Source organism: Ranitomeya variabilis, chromosome 2, assembly GCF_051348905.1.
Source record: "Ranitomeya variabilis isolate aRanVar5 chromosome 2, aRanVar5.hap1, whole genome shotgun sequence".
NCBI classification, from domain to species: Eukaryota; Metazoa; Chordata; class Amphibia; order Anura; family Dendrobatidae; genus Ranitomeya; species Ranitomeya variabilis.
In genome coordinates this window covers 1003116634-1003137336 of record NC_135233.1, presented here as the reverse complement: position 1 = coordinate 1003137336, position 20703 = coordinate 1003116634, and the positions used below count along the sequence as shown (strand labels likewise).

Here is a 20703-nt window from a genome sequence, read left to right as displayed (position 1 = left end):
CAACGCGTGCACACAGCCTAACAGTGAGGGTCTGTCCAGTCTTTGCCTTTTTATCCAATTGCACTTTTCACGGTGGTTGCACGAGTCCAGTTCTAAATGGATTTGTCTACTATGGTCCCCCTTCTCACCAGCACAATTCTTTAATTCTTCTGCAGTAATTTAATGGTGAGGCACTCTTCCAGGTGACCTGCGAGTTCCACTTCTTCTCAGCTGGACTTTGTGCTCCTTTTCCTGACCTTCATCGAGTCTTACAGCCGCAGAACATACAGTTAAAACCGGAAGTTTACATACACTATATAAAAATTCACATATGCATGTTTTTCCTCAAGATCTGACATGAAATCAGAATAAACCTTTCCCATTTTAGGTCAAGTAGGATTAAAGTAATTATTACCGTAATATTTGCCAAATGCCAGAATAATGAGAGAGAGAATGTTTTAAGGCATTTTTACTTAAAGGGAAGGTGCCATCAAAAAAATTTTTTTTACAGAAATTGTAAAAATGTAAAGAATTAATGTTTACATTTTCTTAAAAATTATTATCATTTGTTTATAATTTAGTAAAATATGAAAAATATTTTGAAAAGTTTTGGAATTTCCACTTTTAAACACTAGGGGGAGCAGCTGCTGAAATTTCAGAAAAACCTCGTGTACAACAAGCTCACATTACTGCACTGCAGTAATTATGGGCGGAGTCTGCTGACCTGTGTGATGTCTCCTCTCCTTCCCTTCTGGGTGTTTGCTAAGGGATAAGAGGATGATATTCAGGAACACAGTGAGCAGCCATTTTGTTGGTGACTGCAGAGTAAGGCTGCCGTCACACTATCAGTATTTGCTCAGTATTTTACCTCAGTATTTGTAGCCAAAACCAGGAGTGGAACAATTAGAGGAGAAGTATAACAGACACATCTGCTCCACTTCTGCATTTATCAGCCACTCCTGGTCTTGGCTTACAAATACTGAGGTAAAATACTGACCAAATACTGAATGTGTGACGGCAGCCTTAGGCTACTTGCACACTAGCGTTGTTGGCTGTACGTCGCAATGCGTCGTTCAGGAGATAAAACACATCCTGCAAAACACATCCTGCAAAGTTGTCTGCAGGATGTGTTTTTTCCCCATAGACTAACATTACTGATGCATTGCGACGTATTGCCACACGTCGCAACCACCGTGCGACGGTTGAGTCGTGTTTTGGCGGACCACCGCCACAAAAAAAATTACATGTAACGGTTTTTTGTGCGTCGAGTCCGCCATTTTCGACCGTGCATGCGCAGCCGAAACTCCGCCCCCTCCTCCCCGGACTTTACAATGGGGCAGCGGAAGCGTCGTAAGACTACATCCGCTACCACGTCGGGCATTTCTTTCACAGCATGCGTCGGTACGTCGGCCCGACGCACTGCGACGGGCCCGTACTGACGCTAGTGTGAAAGCAGCCTTACACTGACAAGTAGACAGTCACCGAGGATGGCAGGCAGCAAGGATTCTGGGAGATATGTGGTGGAGGGAGCAGGGTGACCGCAGCGCAGAGTATTTCAGGAGAGCAGTGTGCTGGTCTATGGGGGCCCCCTGTTCGGTGTGCGGAGCAGCCAGGGATTGTACATAGAGCACTGTCTTTTATACACATGGATGGACCGTCTGCTCCACAGAAATCCAGGAAACATTTCTGCGGATTGATGGCCTGTTCTGATCCAGACTTTGCATGCAAAGACCCCATTCCCCTCCTCAGATCCTGTCTTCTCCATCCTGTCCTGGTGATGTGTGAAAGTGAGACGACAGGCGAAGTACGGGGTGATGCTGGGAAGGAAATTTAGCCATATAGTAACAATAAAAACGAGACCCCTCTCTTCAGCAGCCTGACCAGCCCTGACTGCACCTAACTGGAGGTCATGCTGCCCCTCTATTACCCCAGACCCGCGAGCAGGTGCTCAGCCAGAACAACCATAGAATGGGTCCGCTTTCTGAAGATAATACTGCCATAGTGTTCTCACATAATACTGCCATATAGCTCACACATAATACCGCCATATAGATCACACACAATACCATCAAATAGATCACACACAATACCATCAAATAGATCACACACAATACTGTCATACAGTTCTCACATACCACCATATAGAGCACACATAATACAGCCATATGGATCACACACAATACCATCATACAGTTCTCACATACCACCATATAGATCACACATAATACTGCCAGTGTTCTCACATACCGCCATATAGATCACACATAATACTGCCAGTGTTCTCACATAATACCACCATATAGATCACACATAATACCGCCAGTGTTCTCACATACCACCATATAGATCACACATAATACTGCCAGTGTTCTCACATACCGCCATATAGATCACACATAATACCGCCAGTGTTCTCACATACTGCCATATAGATCACACATAATACTGCCAGTGTTCTCACATAATACCACCATATAGATCACACATAATACCGCCAGTGTTCTCACATACCGCCATATAGATCACACATAATACTGCCAGTGTTCTCACATAATACCACCATATAGATCACACATAATACCGCCAGTGTTCTCACATACTGCCATATAGATCACACATAATACTGCCAGTGTTCTCACATAATACCACCATATAGATCACACACAATACCACCGTATAATTCTCACAATACTGATCAAGCATAATCACCACCATACAGATCACATAATACCGTCATATAGATCTCACATAATGCCATAATACAGCATGACCCCTGCAGCTCCTGTTATCGCATGCATTGAGTTGTGTGTGTAATGGGGAAAGATATGCAGGGGGGAGAGGAGTGCCTGAGAGGATTAGATACACGGTTCACCAGACAGTATCACACAGGATAGGATTAGATACATGGCTCAGCAGTCAGTATCACACAGGAGAGGATTAGATACACGGCTCAGCAGTCAGTATCACACAGGAGAGGATTAGATACACGGCTCAGCAGTCAGTATCACACAGGAGAGGATTAGATACACGGCTCAGCAGTCAGTATCACACAGGAGAGGATTAGATGCACGGCTCAGCACAGTATCACACAGGAGAGGATTAGATACACGGCTCAGCAGTCAGTATCACACAGGATAGGATTAGATACACGGCTCAGCAGACAGTATCACAGGATAGGATTAGATACACGGCTCAGCAGTCAGTATCACACAGGATAAGATTAGATACACAGCTCAGCAGACAGTATCACAGGATAGGATTAGATACACGGCTCAGTAGTCAGTATCACACAGGAGAGGATTAGATACACGGCTCAGCAGTCAGTATCACACAGGATAAGATTAGATACACAGCTCAGAAGACAGTATCACACAGGAGAGGATTAGATACACGGCTCAGCAGTCAGTATCACACAGGAGAGGATTAGATACACGGCTCAGCAGTCAGTATCACACAGGATAGAATTAGATGCATGGCTCAGCATAGTATCACAGTATAGGATTAGATGCATGGCTCAGCAGACAGTATCACACAGTATAGGATTAGATACACGGCTCAGCATAGTATCACACAGGAGAGGATTAGATACACGGCTCAGCAGTCAGTATCACACAGGATAGAATTAGATGCATGGCTCAGCATAGTATCACAGTATAAAATTAGATGCATGGCTCAGCAGACAGTATCACACAGTATAGGATTAGATACACGGCTCAGCATAGTATCACAGTATAGGATTAGATGCATGGCTCAGCAGACAGTATCACACAGTATAGGATTAGATACACGGCTCAGCATAGTATCACAGTATAGGATTAGATGCATGGCTCAGCAGACAGTATCACACAGTATAGGATTAGATACACGGCTCAGCATAGTATCACACAGGAGAGGATTAGGTACAGGGCACAGCAGACAGTATCATACAGGAGAGGATTAGGTACATGGCACAGCAGACTATCATACAGGAGAGGATTAGATACATGGCTCAGCACAGTGTAGTGATAGATACACGGTCTGATGTCCTTGATCAGTGGCTGCAGTGAGAGGCAGGGTCGGGTCGGAGCAGCACAGAGATTCTCCCCCTCCCCCCCCTGTTACCTCTCTGCAGCTCCTGATAGAGGACATCAGACCCCAGCACTTCACCCTCTCTAGCGATTCTAGAGATTGAGCCAGGGCACCAGGCAGCAGAGGACAGGGAACGGCCGACTGCTGACAGTGTGAAAGGAGAGGCAGCTGGAGCTGCCCCTCCAACAGCACAGCTCTCAGTCACAGTGGAGCTCACACACTGTGGGCTGAAGAAACATGGCGCCGACCTCCTGCCTCTGCTGTGATGTGGAGACAGCCCAGGGGGCGTGGCCAGATCAGAGCAGGAGATAAGGCGGTCGGCTCCCGACTGCTGAGTCCTATGCACAGGGCTGCCGTAAATGCAGAGTGTAAATGTCGTGCTGGGACTCTTACACTCCTGCAAAGCAAAATGGCGGCGCCCAGTGGCTGCAAAAATTATTAATAATAAAAAAGATATTAAGGTTAAAAAAAATAATTTTGTATTAAAGATAATTGTTTATATAAACAATCATTTTTAATACAAAAACAAAATTGCGGCACCTTTCCTTTAAGGCAAAGTCAAAAGTTTACATACACTAAGAGTACTATGCCTTTAAACAATTCAGGACTGCCTATATGATGATGTGTTTGCAAGCTTCTGAGCTTAAGCTTTTTTTTTTTTTTTTTTTTTTTTTTTGCAATATCTGAGTTAGAGACACACCTGTGGATATATTTTAATGCACACCTGAAACACACTGCTTCGTTGTGTAGCATTATGGACAAGTCTAAAGAAATCAGCCAAAATATCAGGAAGAAAATTGTGGACTTGCACAAGTCTGGCTCATCCTTGGGTACAATTTCAAGATACCTGAAGGTGCCTCGTTCATCTGTACAAACAATTATACGCAAGTACAAACAAGTTGGGAACTGCCCAGCCATCATACCGCTCAGGAAGGAGACGGGTTCTGTGTCCCAGAGATGAACGTGCTTTGGTCCAACATGTGCATAGCAACCCAAGGACAAAAGCAAAAGACCTTGTGAAGATGATGGCGGAAGCTGGTAAGATTGTATCAATATCCACAGTGAAACTATTAGGCTATGTGCACACGTCAGGATTTCTGGCAGAAATTTTCCTGACAAAAACCGGACATTTCTGCCAGAAATCCGCATGCGTTTTTACCGCGTTTTTGATGCGTTTATTCCCAATGCATAGAATAGCGGGAAAAACACGAAAAAAACCGCAAAATTAATGAACATGCTGCTTTTTTTACCGCGATGCGTTTTTTTCGTGGAAAAAAAACGCATCATGTGCACAAAAATTGCAGAATGCATTCTAAATGATAGGATGCATAATGCAGGCGTTTTTATCGCGAAAAAACGAGAAAAGAAAACGCGAAAAAACCTGAACGTGTGCACATACCCTGACTGTATCAACATGGGCTGAAAGGTCACTCTGTCAGGAAGAAGCCATTACTCCAAGAGAAAAAGTCAGAATAATGTTTGCAAATACACATAGGAACAAAGGCCTTAATTTTTGGAGAAATGCCCTGTGGTCTGATGAAACTAAAATTGAATTTTTTGGCTATAATGAGCATCGTTATGCTTGGAGGAAAAAGGGAGAAGCTTCGAAGCCTAAGAATACCATCCCAACTGTGAAACACGGGGGTGGCAGCATCATGTTGTGAGGTTGTTTTGCTGCAGGAGGGACTGGCGCACTTCACAAAATAGATGGCATCATGAGAAGATTATGTGGCAATACTGAAGCAATATCTCAAGACCTCAGCCAGGAAGTTAAAGCTTGGGCGGAAATGGGTCTTCCAAATGGACAATGACCCAAAGCATACTGCCAAAATGCTAAAGTGGATTCAGGATAAAGTCAATGTTTTGGAGTGGCCAGCACAAAGCCTTGATCTCAATCCCATTGAAAATTTATGGACAAAGCTGAAAGGACGGGTGCGAGCAAGGCGACCTACAAACCTGGATCAGTTACACCAGTTTTGTCAGGAGGAATGGGCCCAAATTCTGATCAACTATTCTGAGAAGCTTGTGGAAGGAAATCCCAAACGTTTGACCCAAGTCATTCAGTTTAAGGGCAATGGTACCAAATACTAATGAATTGTATGTTAACTTTTGTCTGAGGCCTCCAGCTACACCCTCACATGCCGAGATTTATTGTCAATGATCTGCTCCATCCGCCTACTGATAACGGAGAGGCCAAAATTCTAAATTGCAATCTAGATACCTTTAACATGCCTGCCAAGAGACCTGCAGCTATAGCTCAACACGAGACATTCAGAAACCTCAACATTACTGTTATTGTTAACAGTTAAGCAAGCTCTAGATGAAATTATTTCTATAAGGGATCATTTCCACATGCGAGGCACACGTCCGTATCTTGCATGTGGAAACCAAGCTCTGGCGCCGGCACTTTGGAGCGGAGCTGTGCAGCTCCATGTGTTCCTATGCGGCCGCACGCTCCGCTCTGGAGTGCCGGCTCCACAGCTTGGTTTCCACATGCGAGATACGGACGTGTGCCTCGCATGTGGAAATGAGCCCTAAGGGCTAAAGTTAAAGAGGACACAATACTTTGTGTTTTTGGCAAAAATATATAGTTGGGAGAAAAAGTGTTTGCCCCCTTCCCGATTTCCTATTCTTTTGCATATTTGTCATACAAATGCTTCAGATCACCAAACAAATTTAATTTTAGACAAAGATAACACAAGTAAACAAAATGCAGTTTTTAAATGAAGGTCTTTATTATTAAGGGAAAAAGAAATCCAAACCTACAGGGCACTGTGTGAAAAAGTGATTGCCACCCCACACACTTAAAACATGAAGCGGAGTTCAAATTCTCTAGCCACAAGCAGGCCTGATTACTGCCACCTGTTCTCAATCAAGAAATCACTTAAATAGGACCTGCCTGACAAAGTCAAGAAGACTTGAAATGCCTCAAAAAATAGACATCCAAAGTGATTCTGGAACAAATTTGAAAAAGTAATGGAGAGCTACCAGTCTGGAAAAGGTTATAATGCAATTTCTCACGCACAGTGAGCGCCATTATCCACAAATGGTGAAAACACGGAACAGTGGTGAACCTTCCCAGGAGAGGCCTGAGGACTAAAATTATCCAAAGAGCACAGTGATGACTCCTTGGATGTTGTAGTGGGGTCTTTCGTGACCTCTTCAAAGAACTTTCATCAATTAACGTCCGTGTTCATAACTCCACCATAAGAAAGACTGGGCAAAAATGGCCTGCATGACAATGTTCCAAGACGAAAACCACCGCTGAGCAATAACAAAGGCTTGTCTCAGTGTTGCCAGAAAACATCTTGATGATCCCAAGACGTTTGGGAGAATAATCTGTAGACTGACGAGACAAAAGTTGGAACTTTTTGGATGGTGTATGTCCCATTACACCTGGCGTAGAAATAACAGCATTTCAGAAAATCTGGAAGAAGAATGCCTGGTCATCTGTTTGTGCCCTCAAGCTGAAGCGCAGCTGATGCAATGCACAGTGACCGTGTTAAGATAGCTGCTGTCCCTGACAGCCTGGGGGTTTGTACAGCCCCCCACCCCGATGATCACTGTGATTGGCTGGTCAATTCTAACCCGCCAATCACAGCAATGTGTCAAAGTTTGGGGGGAAAGAAAGAAAAGCATGTGACATGTTGTGATCGGTGCTGTGTGACGCAAGGTGTTAATCTAAAATAGAGTTTCCCGTTCTGCACGCCATCTTTACCTCAGAGTTGGCGTGCAGAGCGGTCGTGAGACCCCCCTCGTGTTACTGGGATAAAGATTCATTGGTGGCCAGTGCGATTCCCCCTCCAGCAATCTCATGCCTCTTGGTGCTGTGTACTCCTGTGCCGAGACCCTCCTGCGATCTGTCTCCTGTCTGCTTCAGGGCGGCCTGTGGGCAGGTCTTTCCTTGGTTTCTCTGGCCTAGAGCAGAAAGATAAAGACTCTGCCTACAGTTCTGCCTTGGAGCATGGGCATATTGTTAACATAAAACTTCTAACACTGATTACACAAGATGGATGTCTTCACCCCAGGTATCATTTTAATCAGTTTAACACTGCCACCCTGACTGTGTCTGTAGTTTACCTAGCAAAATCCTGCAGACAGGTTCGCTTTAACATGATCTGCAAGAGATCCGGTCATCGAGTGCTCTCTGCAAATCTTGGCATGCGCACAACCTTCTTTCTCACAACTCACTGCGACCCCTGTAGCCGGGTGTATGCTTATTGGCTTCAGATGTACATTCTGTGCATGTCTGGAAGCAAAGCAGCATAATGTCAACTGAGGACACGAAGATCAAGCTTTTATTTCTTTGCTTCCGGACATGCACAAGTGCGCCTATGAATCTAGGAAGCGTACACCCAGCTTCAGAGGCACAATGAATTACGGGAAAGATATAGGATGCCTTCTCTTGCAAATCATGCTCACAGGGGCGTGATAACATGCTGAGTGGGATGACTAGTCTGAAGAAAAAAAAATGCCCTGTCAAGATTAATTTGCACATTAAAAACAGACTAACTATACTTTTTTTTTTTAACCCCTTTCCGACATCAGGCGTAATAGTACACCAATGTCGAACTTCCTCCCTTTGATGTGGGCTCCGGCGCTGAGCCCACATCTTTTCCAGCACATGTCAGCTTTTTGAACAGCTGGCATGTGCCTTAACAGCTGTGGGTGGAATCGCGATCCACCCATGGCTTTTAACTAGTTAAATGCTGCTGTCAAACTGACAGCGGCGTTTAACACAAGCTTCTGGCAAACACGCTGGACATCCTGCCCATCGGTGACCCAGTCACGTGATCGCGGGTCACCGATGGGTTGGCATGACAACCAGAGGTCTCCAGCAGACCTCTATGATTGTCACTGCTGGATTGCTATGAGCACCGGCCTGCGCTCATAGCAAGTCAGCAATTCTGTATTGCCTATATACATTGCCTGTATGTAGCAGAGCCGATCGGGTTATGCCCCATTCAAAATATATTAAAAAAATAAATAAAAAACAAACAAACCAAACATACACATATTTAGTATCGCAGTGTTCAGAATCGCCCAATCAGTATAAAAAAAGAATTAATCCGATCGCTAAACGACGTAACGAGAAGTCAAAATGCCAGAATTACGTTTTTCTGGTCACCGCAACATTGCAATAAAATGCAACAAGGGGTGATCAAAAGATCATATCTGCACCAAAATGGTATTATTAAAAACGTCAGCTCGGTACGCAAAAAATAAGCCCTCACAAAAAACCTAGATCACGAAAAATTGGAGACCCTACGGATATTGGCAAAGGGCGCCTTTTTTTTCACCATTTAAATAAAAAAAGAACCTAGACATGTTTGATGTCTTTGAACTCATAATTACCTGGAGAATCATAATGGCCGGTCAGTTGTAGAATTTAGAGAACATGGGGGAAAAAATAAAATAAATAAACTGTGGGATTGCACCTTTTTTTTTTTTCTTGCAATTTCACCGCACTTGGAATTTTTTTCCCATTTTCAAGTACACGGTATGGTAAAACAAATTATGTTGTTCATAAGGACAGCTCCTCCTGCAAAAAAACAAGCCCTGACATGGCCATTTTTGACCAAAAAATAAAAAAAGTTATGGTTCTGGGAAGAGGGGGAACAAAAAATGAAAACACAAAATCAAAAATACCTCTGGTGGTTAAGGGGTTAAAAATATGGTAATTTGTCAAACACTATAAAGAGCTTGTTAGGTAGGGGGTTATAAAGAAAGAGAATTGCTGGGTGTTTGGAAGGCATGGGGGGACCGGTCAGGTTCCCTTTAATACAGAGCTCTGAGTCCCCGCAGTATCAGTTACAGGTTTCTCAAAACTATATGAATCAGGTTCCGCAAATATAAATTTACAATTTCACAGAGACTCTCCATCAAACTTTATAAATGATAAATGGAAATAATTGACTTTCTTCAATACATTGTACATGAAAAACTACCCGACTACGTGTTCCTACATTGTAGCCCAGTGTCATTAGTAGCTTCCAGTAAACCTTACCTTTCTATGTCTCCAGACTGTTTTGGTTTGGTCTTTATATTCTTGGATGGCTTTACGCCGGTAGTCTGCTTAGAAACTACAGGCATCTCAATAACAGATGACTGGTTAGATGTAGTGGACTCGTTCTAGAAGATTGAAAACAAAAAAGCAAAAAAACTTATAAATCAGACTCTTTCAGTTTTCTTAATGGGGTTCAAACACTGCAACTACCAACATCTCATGTCACCATCGGCTTTACATTTATGATAGAGGCCAACCTTCATTTTACAGACTAGACTACACTCAGATACGGCATACATCAGATAAGGTATGCCCCATCACAGAGGACAACTTACTGCCACTAATGACAGGCTCTGCATTAGTCGCTTTTGGTATCATACGCCCGCCTCAGCAACTCCACCTCCCTACCTAACACTACATTTTCTGATATGCATTTCAGTGGAAGACAAATCACAAAGGTAAAACACCTGCTTTTTTAACCCCTTCCCGACCCATGACGCCTATGCGGCGTCATGGAATGATCGCATCCCTGCAGATCGGGTGAAAGGGTTAATTCCTATTTTACCCGATCTGCAGGGAGAGGGGGAGTTGTACTTCAGCCTAGGGGGGGTGGCTTTGCCGCCACGTGGCTACGATCGCTCTGATTGGCTGTTGAAAGTGCAACAGCCAATCAGAGCAATTTGCAATATTTCACCTATGAAAATGGTGAAATATTGCAATCCAGCCATGGCCGATGCTGCAATAGCATCTGCCATGGCTGGAAATCATGTACTGGCCCCCCCCCACCGCCCCCGATCTCCTCCCCAGTCGTCCGTTATGTGGCCCGGTCCTCTCCGTCCTCCTGCCCGCTCCCCCGTCCTCCTGCCCGCTCCCCCGTGCTCCTGTCCGCTCCCCCCGTCCTCCGATCCCCCCCCTGTGCTCCGATCCACCCCCCCACCACCCCCTCATACTTACCGATCCTCCCGAAGTCGGTCCGTCTTCTCCCTGGGCGCCGCCATCTTCCAAGATGGCGGGCGCATGCTCAGTACGCCCGCCGAATCTGCAGGCTGGCAGATTCGTTACAGGTACATTTTGATCGCTGTGGTAGGTTCTACCACAGCGATCAAAATAAAAAAATAATAAATAAACCCCCCCCTTTATCACCCCCATAGGTAGGGACAATAATAAAATAAAGAAAATTTTTTTTTTTCTTTTTCCACTAGGGTTAGGGTTAGAACTAGGGGTAGGGTTAGGGTTAGGGTTACGGGTAGGGTTAGGGTTATGGCATGTGCACACAGAGCGGCTCGGCCGCGGATCCGCAGCGGATCGGCCGCGGATCCGCAGCGGATCGGCCGCGGATCCGCAGCGGATCGGCCGCGGATCCGCAGCGGATCGGCCGCGGATCCGCAGCGGATCGGCCGCGGATCCGCAGCGGATCGGCCGCGGATCCGCAGCGGATTGGCCGCGGATCCGCAGCGGATTGGCCGCGGATTGGCAGCGGATCCGCAGCGGATTGGCCGCGGATCTGCAGCGGATTGGCCGCGGATCCGCAGCGGATTGGCAGCGGATCCGCAGCGGATTGGCCGCGGATCCGCAGCGGATTGGCCGCTGCGAATTCGAAGCAGTTTTCCATCAGGTTTACAGTACCATGTACACCTAAGGAAAACCAAATCTGCTGTGCCCATGGTGCGGAAAATTCCGTGCAGAAACGCTGCATTGTATTTTCCGCAGCATGTCAATTCTTTGTGCGGATTCCGCAGCGTTTTACACCTGTTCCTCAATAGGAATCTGCAGGTGAAATCCGCACAAAAAAACACTGGAAATCTGCTGTAAATCCGCAGGCAAAACGCAGTGCCTTTTACCTGCAGATTTTTCAAAAATCGTGCGGAAAAATCTCACACGAATCCGCAACGTGGGCACATACCCTTAGGGTTAGGGTTGGAATTAGGGCTAGGGTTGGAAATAGGGTTAAGAATAGGCTTGTGGTTAGGGTTACGGATAGGGTTAGGGGTGTGTTGGGGTTACAGTTGTGGTTAGGGTTGGGATTAGGGTTACTGTTGGGATTAGGGTTAGGATTAGGGTTGGAATTAGGGTTACGGTTGTGTTGCGGTTAGGGTTGTGGTTAGGGGTGTGTTGGGGTTAGGGTTGTGATTAGGGTTATGGCTACAGTTGGGATTAGGATTAGGGGTGTGTTGGGGTTAGTGTTGAAGTTAGAATTGAGGGGTTTCCACTGTTTAGGCACATCAGGGGTCTCCAAACGCAACATGGCGCCACCATTGATTCCAGCCAATCTTGCGTTCAAAAAGTCAAATGGTGCTCCCGCCCTTCCAAGCCCCGACGTGCGCCCAAACAGTGGTTTACCCCCACATATGGGGTACCAGCGTACTCAGGAGAAATTGGACCCCAACAGTTGTTGCCCAGTTTGTCCTGTTACCCTTGCAAAAATAAAAAATTACTTGCTAAAACATAATTTTTGAGGAAAGAACAATTATTTTTTATTTTCACGGCTCTGCGTTATAAACTTCTGTGAAGCACTTGGGGGTTGAAAGTGCTCACCACACATCTAGATAAGTTCCTTCGGGGGTCTAGTTTCCAAAATGGGGTCACTTGTGGGGTGTTTCTACTGTTTAGGCACATCAGGGGCTCTGCAAATGCAATGTGACGCCCGCAGACCATTCCATCAAAGTCTGCATTTCAAATGTCACTACTTCCCTTCCGAGCCCTGACGTGTGCCCAAACAGTGGTTTACCCCCACATATGGGGTATCAGCGTACTCACAACAAACTGGGCAACAAATATTGGGGTCCAAATTCTCCTGTTACCCTTGTGAAAATAAAAAATTGCTTGCTAAAACATCTTTTTTGAGGAAAGAAAAATGATTTTTTATTTTCACGGCTCTGCGTTGTAAACTTCTGTGAAGCACTTGGGGGTTCAAAGTGCTCACTACACATCTAGATAAGTTCCCTTGGGGGTCTAGTTTCCAAAATGGAGTCAATTGTGGGGAGTTCCTACTGTTTAGGCACATCAGGGGCTCTGCAAACGCAACCTGACGCCCGCAGAGCATTCCATCAAAGTCTGCATTTCAAAACGTCACTACTTCCCTTCCGAACCCCGACGTGTGCCAAAACAGTGGTTTACCCCCACATATGGGGTATCATCGTACTCAGGAGAAACTGGAAAACAACTTTTGGGGTCCAATTTCTCCTATTACCCTTGGGAAAATAAAAAATTGTGGGCTAAAAAATCATTTTTGAGAAAAGAAAAATTATTTTTTATTTTCATGGCTCTGCGTTATAAACTTCTGTGAAGCACTTGGGGGTTCAAAGTGCTCACCACACATCTAGATTAGTTCCTTGGGAGGTCTAGTTTCCAAAATGGGGTCACTTGTGCGGGAGCTCCAATGTTTAGGCACACAGGGGCTCTCCAAACGCGACATGGTGTCCGCTAATGATTGGAGCTAATTTTCCATTCAAAAAGCCAAATGGCGTGCCTTCCCTTCCGAGCCCTGCCGTGCGCCCAAACAGTGGTTTACCCCCACATATGGGGTATCATCGTACTCAGGACAAACTGGACAACAACATTTGGGGTCCAATTTCTCCTATTACCCTTGGGAAAATAAAAAATTCTGGGCTAAAAATCATTTTTGAGGAAAGAAAAATTATTTTTTTATTTTCATGGCTCTGCGTTATAAACTTCTGTGAAGCACCTGGGGGTTATAAGTGCTCACTATGCATCTAGATAAGTTCCTTGGGGGGTCTAGTTTCCAAAATGGGGTCACTTGTAGGGGAGCTCCAATGTTTAGGCACACAGGGGCTCTCCAAACGCGACATGGTGTCCGCTAACGATTGGAGCTAATTTTCCATTCAAAAAGTCAAATGGCACGCCTCCCCTTCCGAGCCTTGCCGTGCACCCAAACAATGGTTTACCCCCACATATGAGGTATCGGCATACTCAGGAGAAATTGCCCAACAAATTTTAGGATCCATTTTATCCTGTTGCCCATGTGAAAATGAAAGAATTGAGGCTAAAAGAAATTTTGTGTGAAAAAAAAGTACTTTTTCATTTTTGCGGATCAATTTGTGAAGCACCTGGGGGTTTAAAGTGCTCACTATGCCTCTAGATGAGTTCCTTGGGGGGTCTAGTTTCCAAAATGGGGTCACTTGTGGAGGAGCTCCAATGTTTAGGCACACAGGGGCTTTCCAAACGCGACATGGTGTCCGCTAACGATGGAGATAATTTTTCATTCAAAAAGTCAAATGGCGCTCCTTCCCTTCCGAGCCTTACCATGTGCCCAAACAGTGGTTTACCCCCACATGTGAGGTATTGGTGTACTCAGGAGAAATCGCCCAACAAAATTTAGGATCCATTTTATCCTGTTGCCCATGTGAAAATGAAAAAATTGAGGCTAAAATAATTTTTTTGTGAAAAAAAAAGTACTTTTTCATTTTTACGGATCAATTTGTGAAGCACCTGGGGGTTTAAAGTGCTCACTATGCTTCTAGATAAGTTCCTTGGGGGGTCTAGTTTCCAAAATGGGGTCACTTGTGGGGGAGCTCCAATGTTTAGGCACACCGGGGCTCTCCAAACGCGACATGGTGTCCGCTAAAGATTGGAGCCAATTTTTCATTGAAAAAGTCAAATGGCGCTCCTTCCCTTCCGAGCCCTGCCGTGCGCCCAAACAGTGGTTTACCCCCACATATGAGGTATCAGCGTACTCAGGACAAATTGGACAACAACGTCCGTGGTCCAGTTTCTCCTTTTACCCTTGGGAAAATAAAAAAATTTTCGCTAAAATATCATTTTTGTGACTAAAAAGTTAAATGTTCATTTTTTACTTCCATGTTGCTTCTGCTGCTGTGAAACACCTGAAGGGTTAATAAACTTCTTGAATGTGGTTTTGAGCACCTTGAGGGGTGCAGTTTTTAGAATGGTGTCACTTTTGGGTATTTTCAGCCATATAGAACCCTCAAACTGACTTCAAATGTGAGGTGGTCCCTAAAAAAAATGATTTTGTAAATTTTGTTGCAAAAATGAGAAATCACTGGTCAAATTTTAACCCTTATAACTTCCTAGCAAAAAAAAAATTTGTTTCCAAAATTGTGCTGATGTAAAGTAGACATGTGGGAAATGTTATTTATTAACTATTTTGTGTCACATAACTCTCTGGTTTAACAGAATAAAAATTCAAAATGTGAAAATTGCAAAATTTTCAAAATTTTTGCCAAATTTCCGTTTTTTTCACAAATAAACTCAGAAATTATCGACCTAAATTTACCACTAACATGAAGCCCAATATGTCACGAAAAAACAATCTCAGAATCGCTAGGATCCGTTGAAGCGTTCCTGAGTTATTACCTCATAAAGGGACACTGGTCAGAATTGCAAAAAACGGCAAGGTCATGAAGGGGTTAAAACATCTTTTGACATAACCTAGAGTGGCGTTCGCCAACTCCGGTCCTCAAGAGCCACTAATAGGTCATGTTTTCAGGATTTCCTAAGTATTGCACAGGTGATGGAATTATTTCCTGTGCAGGTACATACTAGGAAAATTCTGAAAACATGGCCTGTTGGTGGCTCTTGAGGACCAGAGTTGGGGGAACAATGACCTAGACATACAGTTGTGCTCAAAAGTTTACATACCCCGGCAGAAATTTTGCTTTCTTGGCCTTTTTTCAGAGAATATGAATGAGAATCAAAACTTTTTCTCCACTCATGGTTAGTGGTTGAGTGAAGCCATTTATTGTCAAACTACTGTGTTTTCTCATTTTAAATCATAAAAACAACACGAAAAAAAAATTCTGCCGGGGTATGTAAACTTTTGAGCACAACTGTAGTAGAGGTCTGGTTGTTTAGACCTCACCAATCATTAAAACAAAAAAGGCAGAAGCACTTAGCCAAGCACCTTCGTTTCATCCATTGAGGGGCATTTAGCACAAGCACCAGCTCATAACGTCACACATGTCTCTATGCCTAGTTTTCTAAAAGTGCAGATACTCAACTTACCAAATCACTATTAATCATCCATGCTAACTCTTCATCTCGCTTCAGTTGCTCATTCAACTCCCCCTGTACATGTTCCATATGTAATCGTTGTGCCTCCTCCTCCTCAGCTAGCAGTTTCTGAATGTACTCCTCACTGGCCTTACGTTCTTCCTCTTCTCTATTAAGTCGCTCTGTTTCAATCTGAGAAGACATGATATGGAAAGAAAAAAAAAAAAAAAAAAAAAAGTCATTACAACTAACCCCTTATCACCAAAGCCAGTTTTGACCTTACTGACAGAGCCCAATTTTTCTCATTTGATGTGGTAATATCTCTGGGATACTTTCTCCAAACCCAGTGCTTCGCAGAACGTTTTTTTTCATGACACTTTGTACTTTACTCACTTTGTAACTCACTCCCAGAATTCATCTTCGGGTTAAGGTTTACTATATTGTGCCCACTTAAGCTTTACAGAAATTAATATGCAGTGGATGTTACAGAGTGGAAAATGCAAATGTGTCCAAAACATAGGGCCCAGCTTGTGCTAATGGAAACACGTGAACCACAAACTGTTAAATGGATTGTCCAAGACTTCTCATATTGAGATAGGTCATCAATTATTTTTGGTTGGGATCCAACATCCCCCACAAGTAAGCTGAAAAATTCTTTGACTGTGGCCTAAACTGTGATGTAGGGGCTGAATACAGTGAGCGGGACTTTGCTTACATATTCATCAGTATTGGCTTATGACAGGTCACCAAGAGAATTTCTCACGGTGATCTGCTGTGAACTCACTGACTTTTTCCCATGGTGCTGAGGTCACCTTAGTTCAGCCCAGGAAGGAACACAGCCACAGTGAACCACTGTGACCTCAATGAGGTGACCGCTGCTCACTGATGCTGCCCGCGCAGCAGCTCATTCATCAGTGGTTCTCAGCCTGGACAGTGACATCAAACTGTTTATCCCCAGACACGGATTACGGCGTGGGACAGAACTACGGACAGGTGAAAAATATACCATATATACTCGAGTATAAGCCGACCTGAGTATAAGCCGACCCCCCTAATTTTGCCACAAAAAACTGGGAAAACTTATTGACTCGAGTATAAGCCTAGGGGGGAAAATGCAGCAGCTACCGGTAAATGTCAAAAGTAATAATAGATACCAATAAAAGTAAAATTAATTGAGACATCAGTAGGTTAAGTGTCTTTGAATATCCATATTGAATCAGGAGCCCCATATAATGCTCCATACTGTTCATTATGGCCCCATAAGATGTTCCATATTAAAATATGCCCCATATAATCCTGCATAAAGGTTAATAAAGGCCCCATAAGATGCTCCATAGACACATTTGCCCAATATAATGCTGCACAAATGCTGATTATGGCCCCATAAGATGCTCTATAAAGATATTTGCCCCTTATAGTGCTGCACAAACATTATGGCCCTATACGATGCTCCATACAGACACTTGCCCCATATGCCGTAGTGCCCTACAAACGTTAATTATGGCCCCATACAGATACTTGCCCCATATAGTGCTGCACAAACATTATGCCCCTATATAGTGCTGCAGAAACGTTATGGCCCCATATAGTGCTGCAGAAACGTTATGGCCCCATATAGTGCTGCAGGAATGTTATGGCCCCATATAGTGCTGCAGGAATGTTATGGCCCCATATAGTGCTGCATGAACGTTATGGCCCCATATAGTGCTGCATGAACGTTATGGCCCCATATAGTGCTGCAGGAATGTTATGGCCCCATATAGTGCTGCAGGAATGTTATGGCCCCATATAGTGCTGCATGAACGTTATGGCCCCCATACAGTGCTGCAGGAATGTTATGGCCCCATATAGTGCTGCAGGAATGTTATGGCCCCATATAGTGCTGCATGAACGTTATGGCCCCATATAGTGCTGCATGAACGTTATGGCCCCCATATAGTGCTGCAGGAATGTTATGGCCCCATATAGTGCTGCAGGAACGTTATGGCCCCCATATAGTTCTGCAGGAATGTTATGGCCCCATATAGTGCTGCAGGAATGTTATGGCCCCATATAGTGCTGCAGGAACGTTATGGCCCCCATATAGTGCTGCAGGAATGTTATGGCCCTATATAGTGCTGCAGGAATGTTATGGCCCCATATAGTGCTGCAGGAATGTTATGGCCCCATATAGTGCTGCAGGAATGTTACGGCCCCATATAGTGCTGCAGGAATGTTACGGCCCCATATAGTGCTGCAGGAATGTTATGGCCCCATATAGTGCTGCAGGAATGTTATGGCCCCATATAGTGCTGCAGGAACGTTATGGCCCCCATATAGTGCTGCAGGAATGTTATGGCCCCATATAGTGCTGCAGGAATGTTATGGCCCCATATAGTGCTCCAGGAACGTTATGGCCCCATATAGTGCTGCAGGAACGTTATGGCCCCATATAGTGCTGAAGGAACGTTATGGCCCCATAGATGCTCCATACAGACACTTGCCCCATTTGCTGCGATAAAAAAAATAAATCACATACTCACCTCTCCGTCGCTCAGGCCCCCGGCACTTTCAATAGTCACCTGCTCCTCGTTCCTGCGCCGATCTGTCTCCAGCACTGACGTTCAGCAGAGGGCGCGCACTGCCCACGTCACCGCGCCCTCTGCTGAGCGTCACTGCTGGAGACAGAGCGGCGCCCGGAACGAGGAGCAGGTGACTATCGCGCAGCGCTGCGCTCCCCTCCCCGTATACTCACCTGGTCCTGCCGCTGTGTAGATCCTGCTTCCCCGACGCCGCAGCGCTTCATCCTGTACTCAGCGGTCACATGGTCCCGCTGATTACATTAATGAATATGCGGCTCCACCCCTATGAGTACAGGAAGAAGCTGAAGCTGCTGCTGCCGGAGCCGGGGAAGCAGGGACCGCGCCTGGACTAGGTGAGTATTTTTAGACAGCCCCCGCTCCCCCTCCCCTGCCGACCTCCGGTATGACTCGAGTATAAGCCGAGAGGGGCAATTTCAGCCCAAAAAAGTGGGCTGAAAATCTCGGCTTATACTCGAGTATATACGGTAGGTAAAAAAGAAAGATCGTTCCAGCTTCCAAATAGTCCCCAAAAAATGATTTACTTGCATATAAAACCAGACTTATAAAGGCAAGTTAATTTATTAAAATGGGGGAAAAATTGGAAGATATTGGGAATACAATATATGGCCCAAATACAAGATGCGCAAGGACGGACATCTTTTGAGACGCTGCAAGAGAACTATGGGTTACCAGAGGACTGTAGGTTTCAATATAGGCAGCTGAGGCATACCTACATTAAACAGAGTAGAACAGTTAATATGGGGATTCAAAGATATTCTGGTGGACTTTGTTTGCGGGAAGGGGGGAACAAAAGGGGTGGTTTCAGATAAAAGATTTGTTGTACACCTTTCTAAACAGATACCCGATTAAAGCAAAAGAGAAATGGGAGGAAGAGTTGGGAAGGATAGAGGAGGATAAATGGGAAGAAATCATGGAGTATATTCCCCAATTATCGTTAAGTGAGCCGGGTAGACTCGCAGATATACGCGCTCCATACAGTATATAGAACTCCAGATAGGTTGTATAGAGCCGGAATGAGACTGACCTCTGACTGTCCTAGGTGTCAGTCCAAGGGGGCAGGGATCCTACACATGTTATGGCAATGTCCAAAGCTGAACTCATATTGGTTAGAAGTGGGGAAGCAATTGAGAAAATATATGGTTGTAAAATTTAAAGGGACCCTGTGGTATGTATTTTAGGGCATGTGGAGGAGATCCGGGTCCACAATTGTCACAAACTGTATGTACATACATTAGTAATTGATAGATGTCTTATAGATGCCTCTCCATTTACTAAGCCATGGGCTTGATGTCACCTGACAATACAAAGGTGATCTAAACCCTACTTGCCACCACCACTGTGCAAGAGGGAAGAGTCGGGCACAGCACGAGAATTGACAAAGGTGAGGGAGGGTTGGGGGCAATAGCCATGGCCCCTTACCAGCCTGAAAATACCAGCTCCCAGATATCTGCTTTAGGATGGCTGGTTGACAAAAATGAAGGGGACTCCAAGCTTCTATTTCAAATTATTTATTTAAATAATTAAAAATACAGCGAGGGGACCCCTCTATTTATGATAACTAGCCTTGCTGAAGCTGACGGTTGCAGCCCGCAGCTGTCAGTTTTGCCTGGCTGGTTATGAAAGATACAGGGAAACCCCACGCACTTTTTTAAATCTATTTACTTTATTTATAGTTCAGGTGACAGCTGATGAATACTCTCATCAGCTGCCGCCCACTCTCGCTGTTATCAGCTGAATACCACTCTCAACATTCTTCCCTGCTAGCGCTGATGCCAGCACGAGCATGAAAGAATGATGAGATCGGTTTTCAGCACCCGGCGCCGGGAAACAGAGTGAACTGAGCCGCTGAATCCCAGGCTCCAGTACGTGTCACACTGATGATACACGGATACTATTTTTATTTTTTGCCATTTTACAATTGTGTGTACTTTATTTAACTATTTTTCCGCTGACCGAAGACTTTTTTTTTTTATGGGACGAGATGCCATATCCAGCTATACCATTTGTATTTACATACAACTGTTTGATCACAATTTGCATCACTTATAGTGCATGGGGGTTTTTTTGGGTCAGACCGCTGAGGGCTCAGCAATACCA

At 44.7% G+C, this 20703-nt stretch overlaps 1 protein-coding gene across 3 annotated transcripts in view; it reads right to left on the bottom strand.

The window, feature by feature from the left end:
* Positions 1-20703, bottom strand: part of RNF168 (ring finger protein 168) — a 74523-nt gene that overhangs the window by 25627 nt on the left and 28193 nt on the right. For all 3 annotated transcript variants that reach the window (XR_013221967.1, XM_077291216.1, XM_077291215.1), the window contains 2 exons: positions 16037-16216; positions 10055-10179 (listed from right to left, as the gene is read on the bottom strand). Coding sequence is in view for 2 of the 3 variants with exons in the window: in XM_077291216.1 (XP_077147331.1) it covers positions 10055-10179; positions 16037-16216 (305 nt within the window). In the remaining variant the exon portion in view is untranslated. The remainder of the gene's footprint in view (positions 1-10054; positions 10180-16036; positions 16217-20703) is intronic.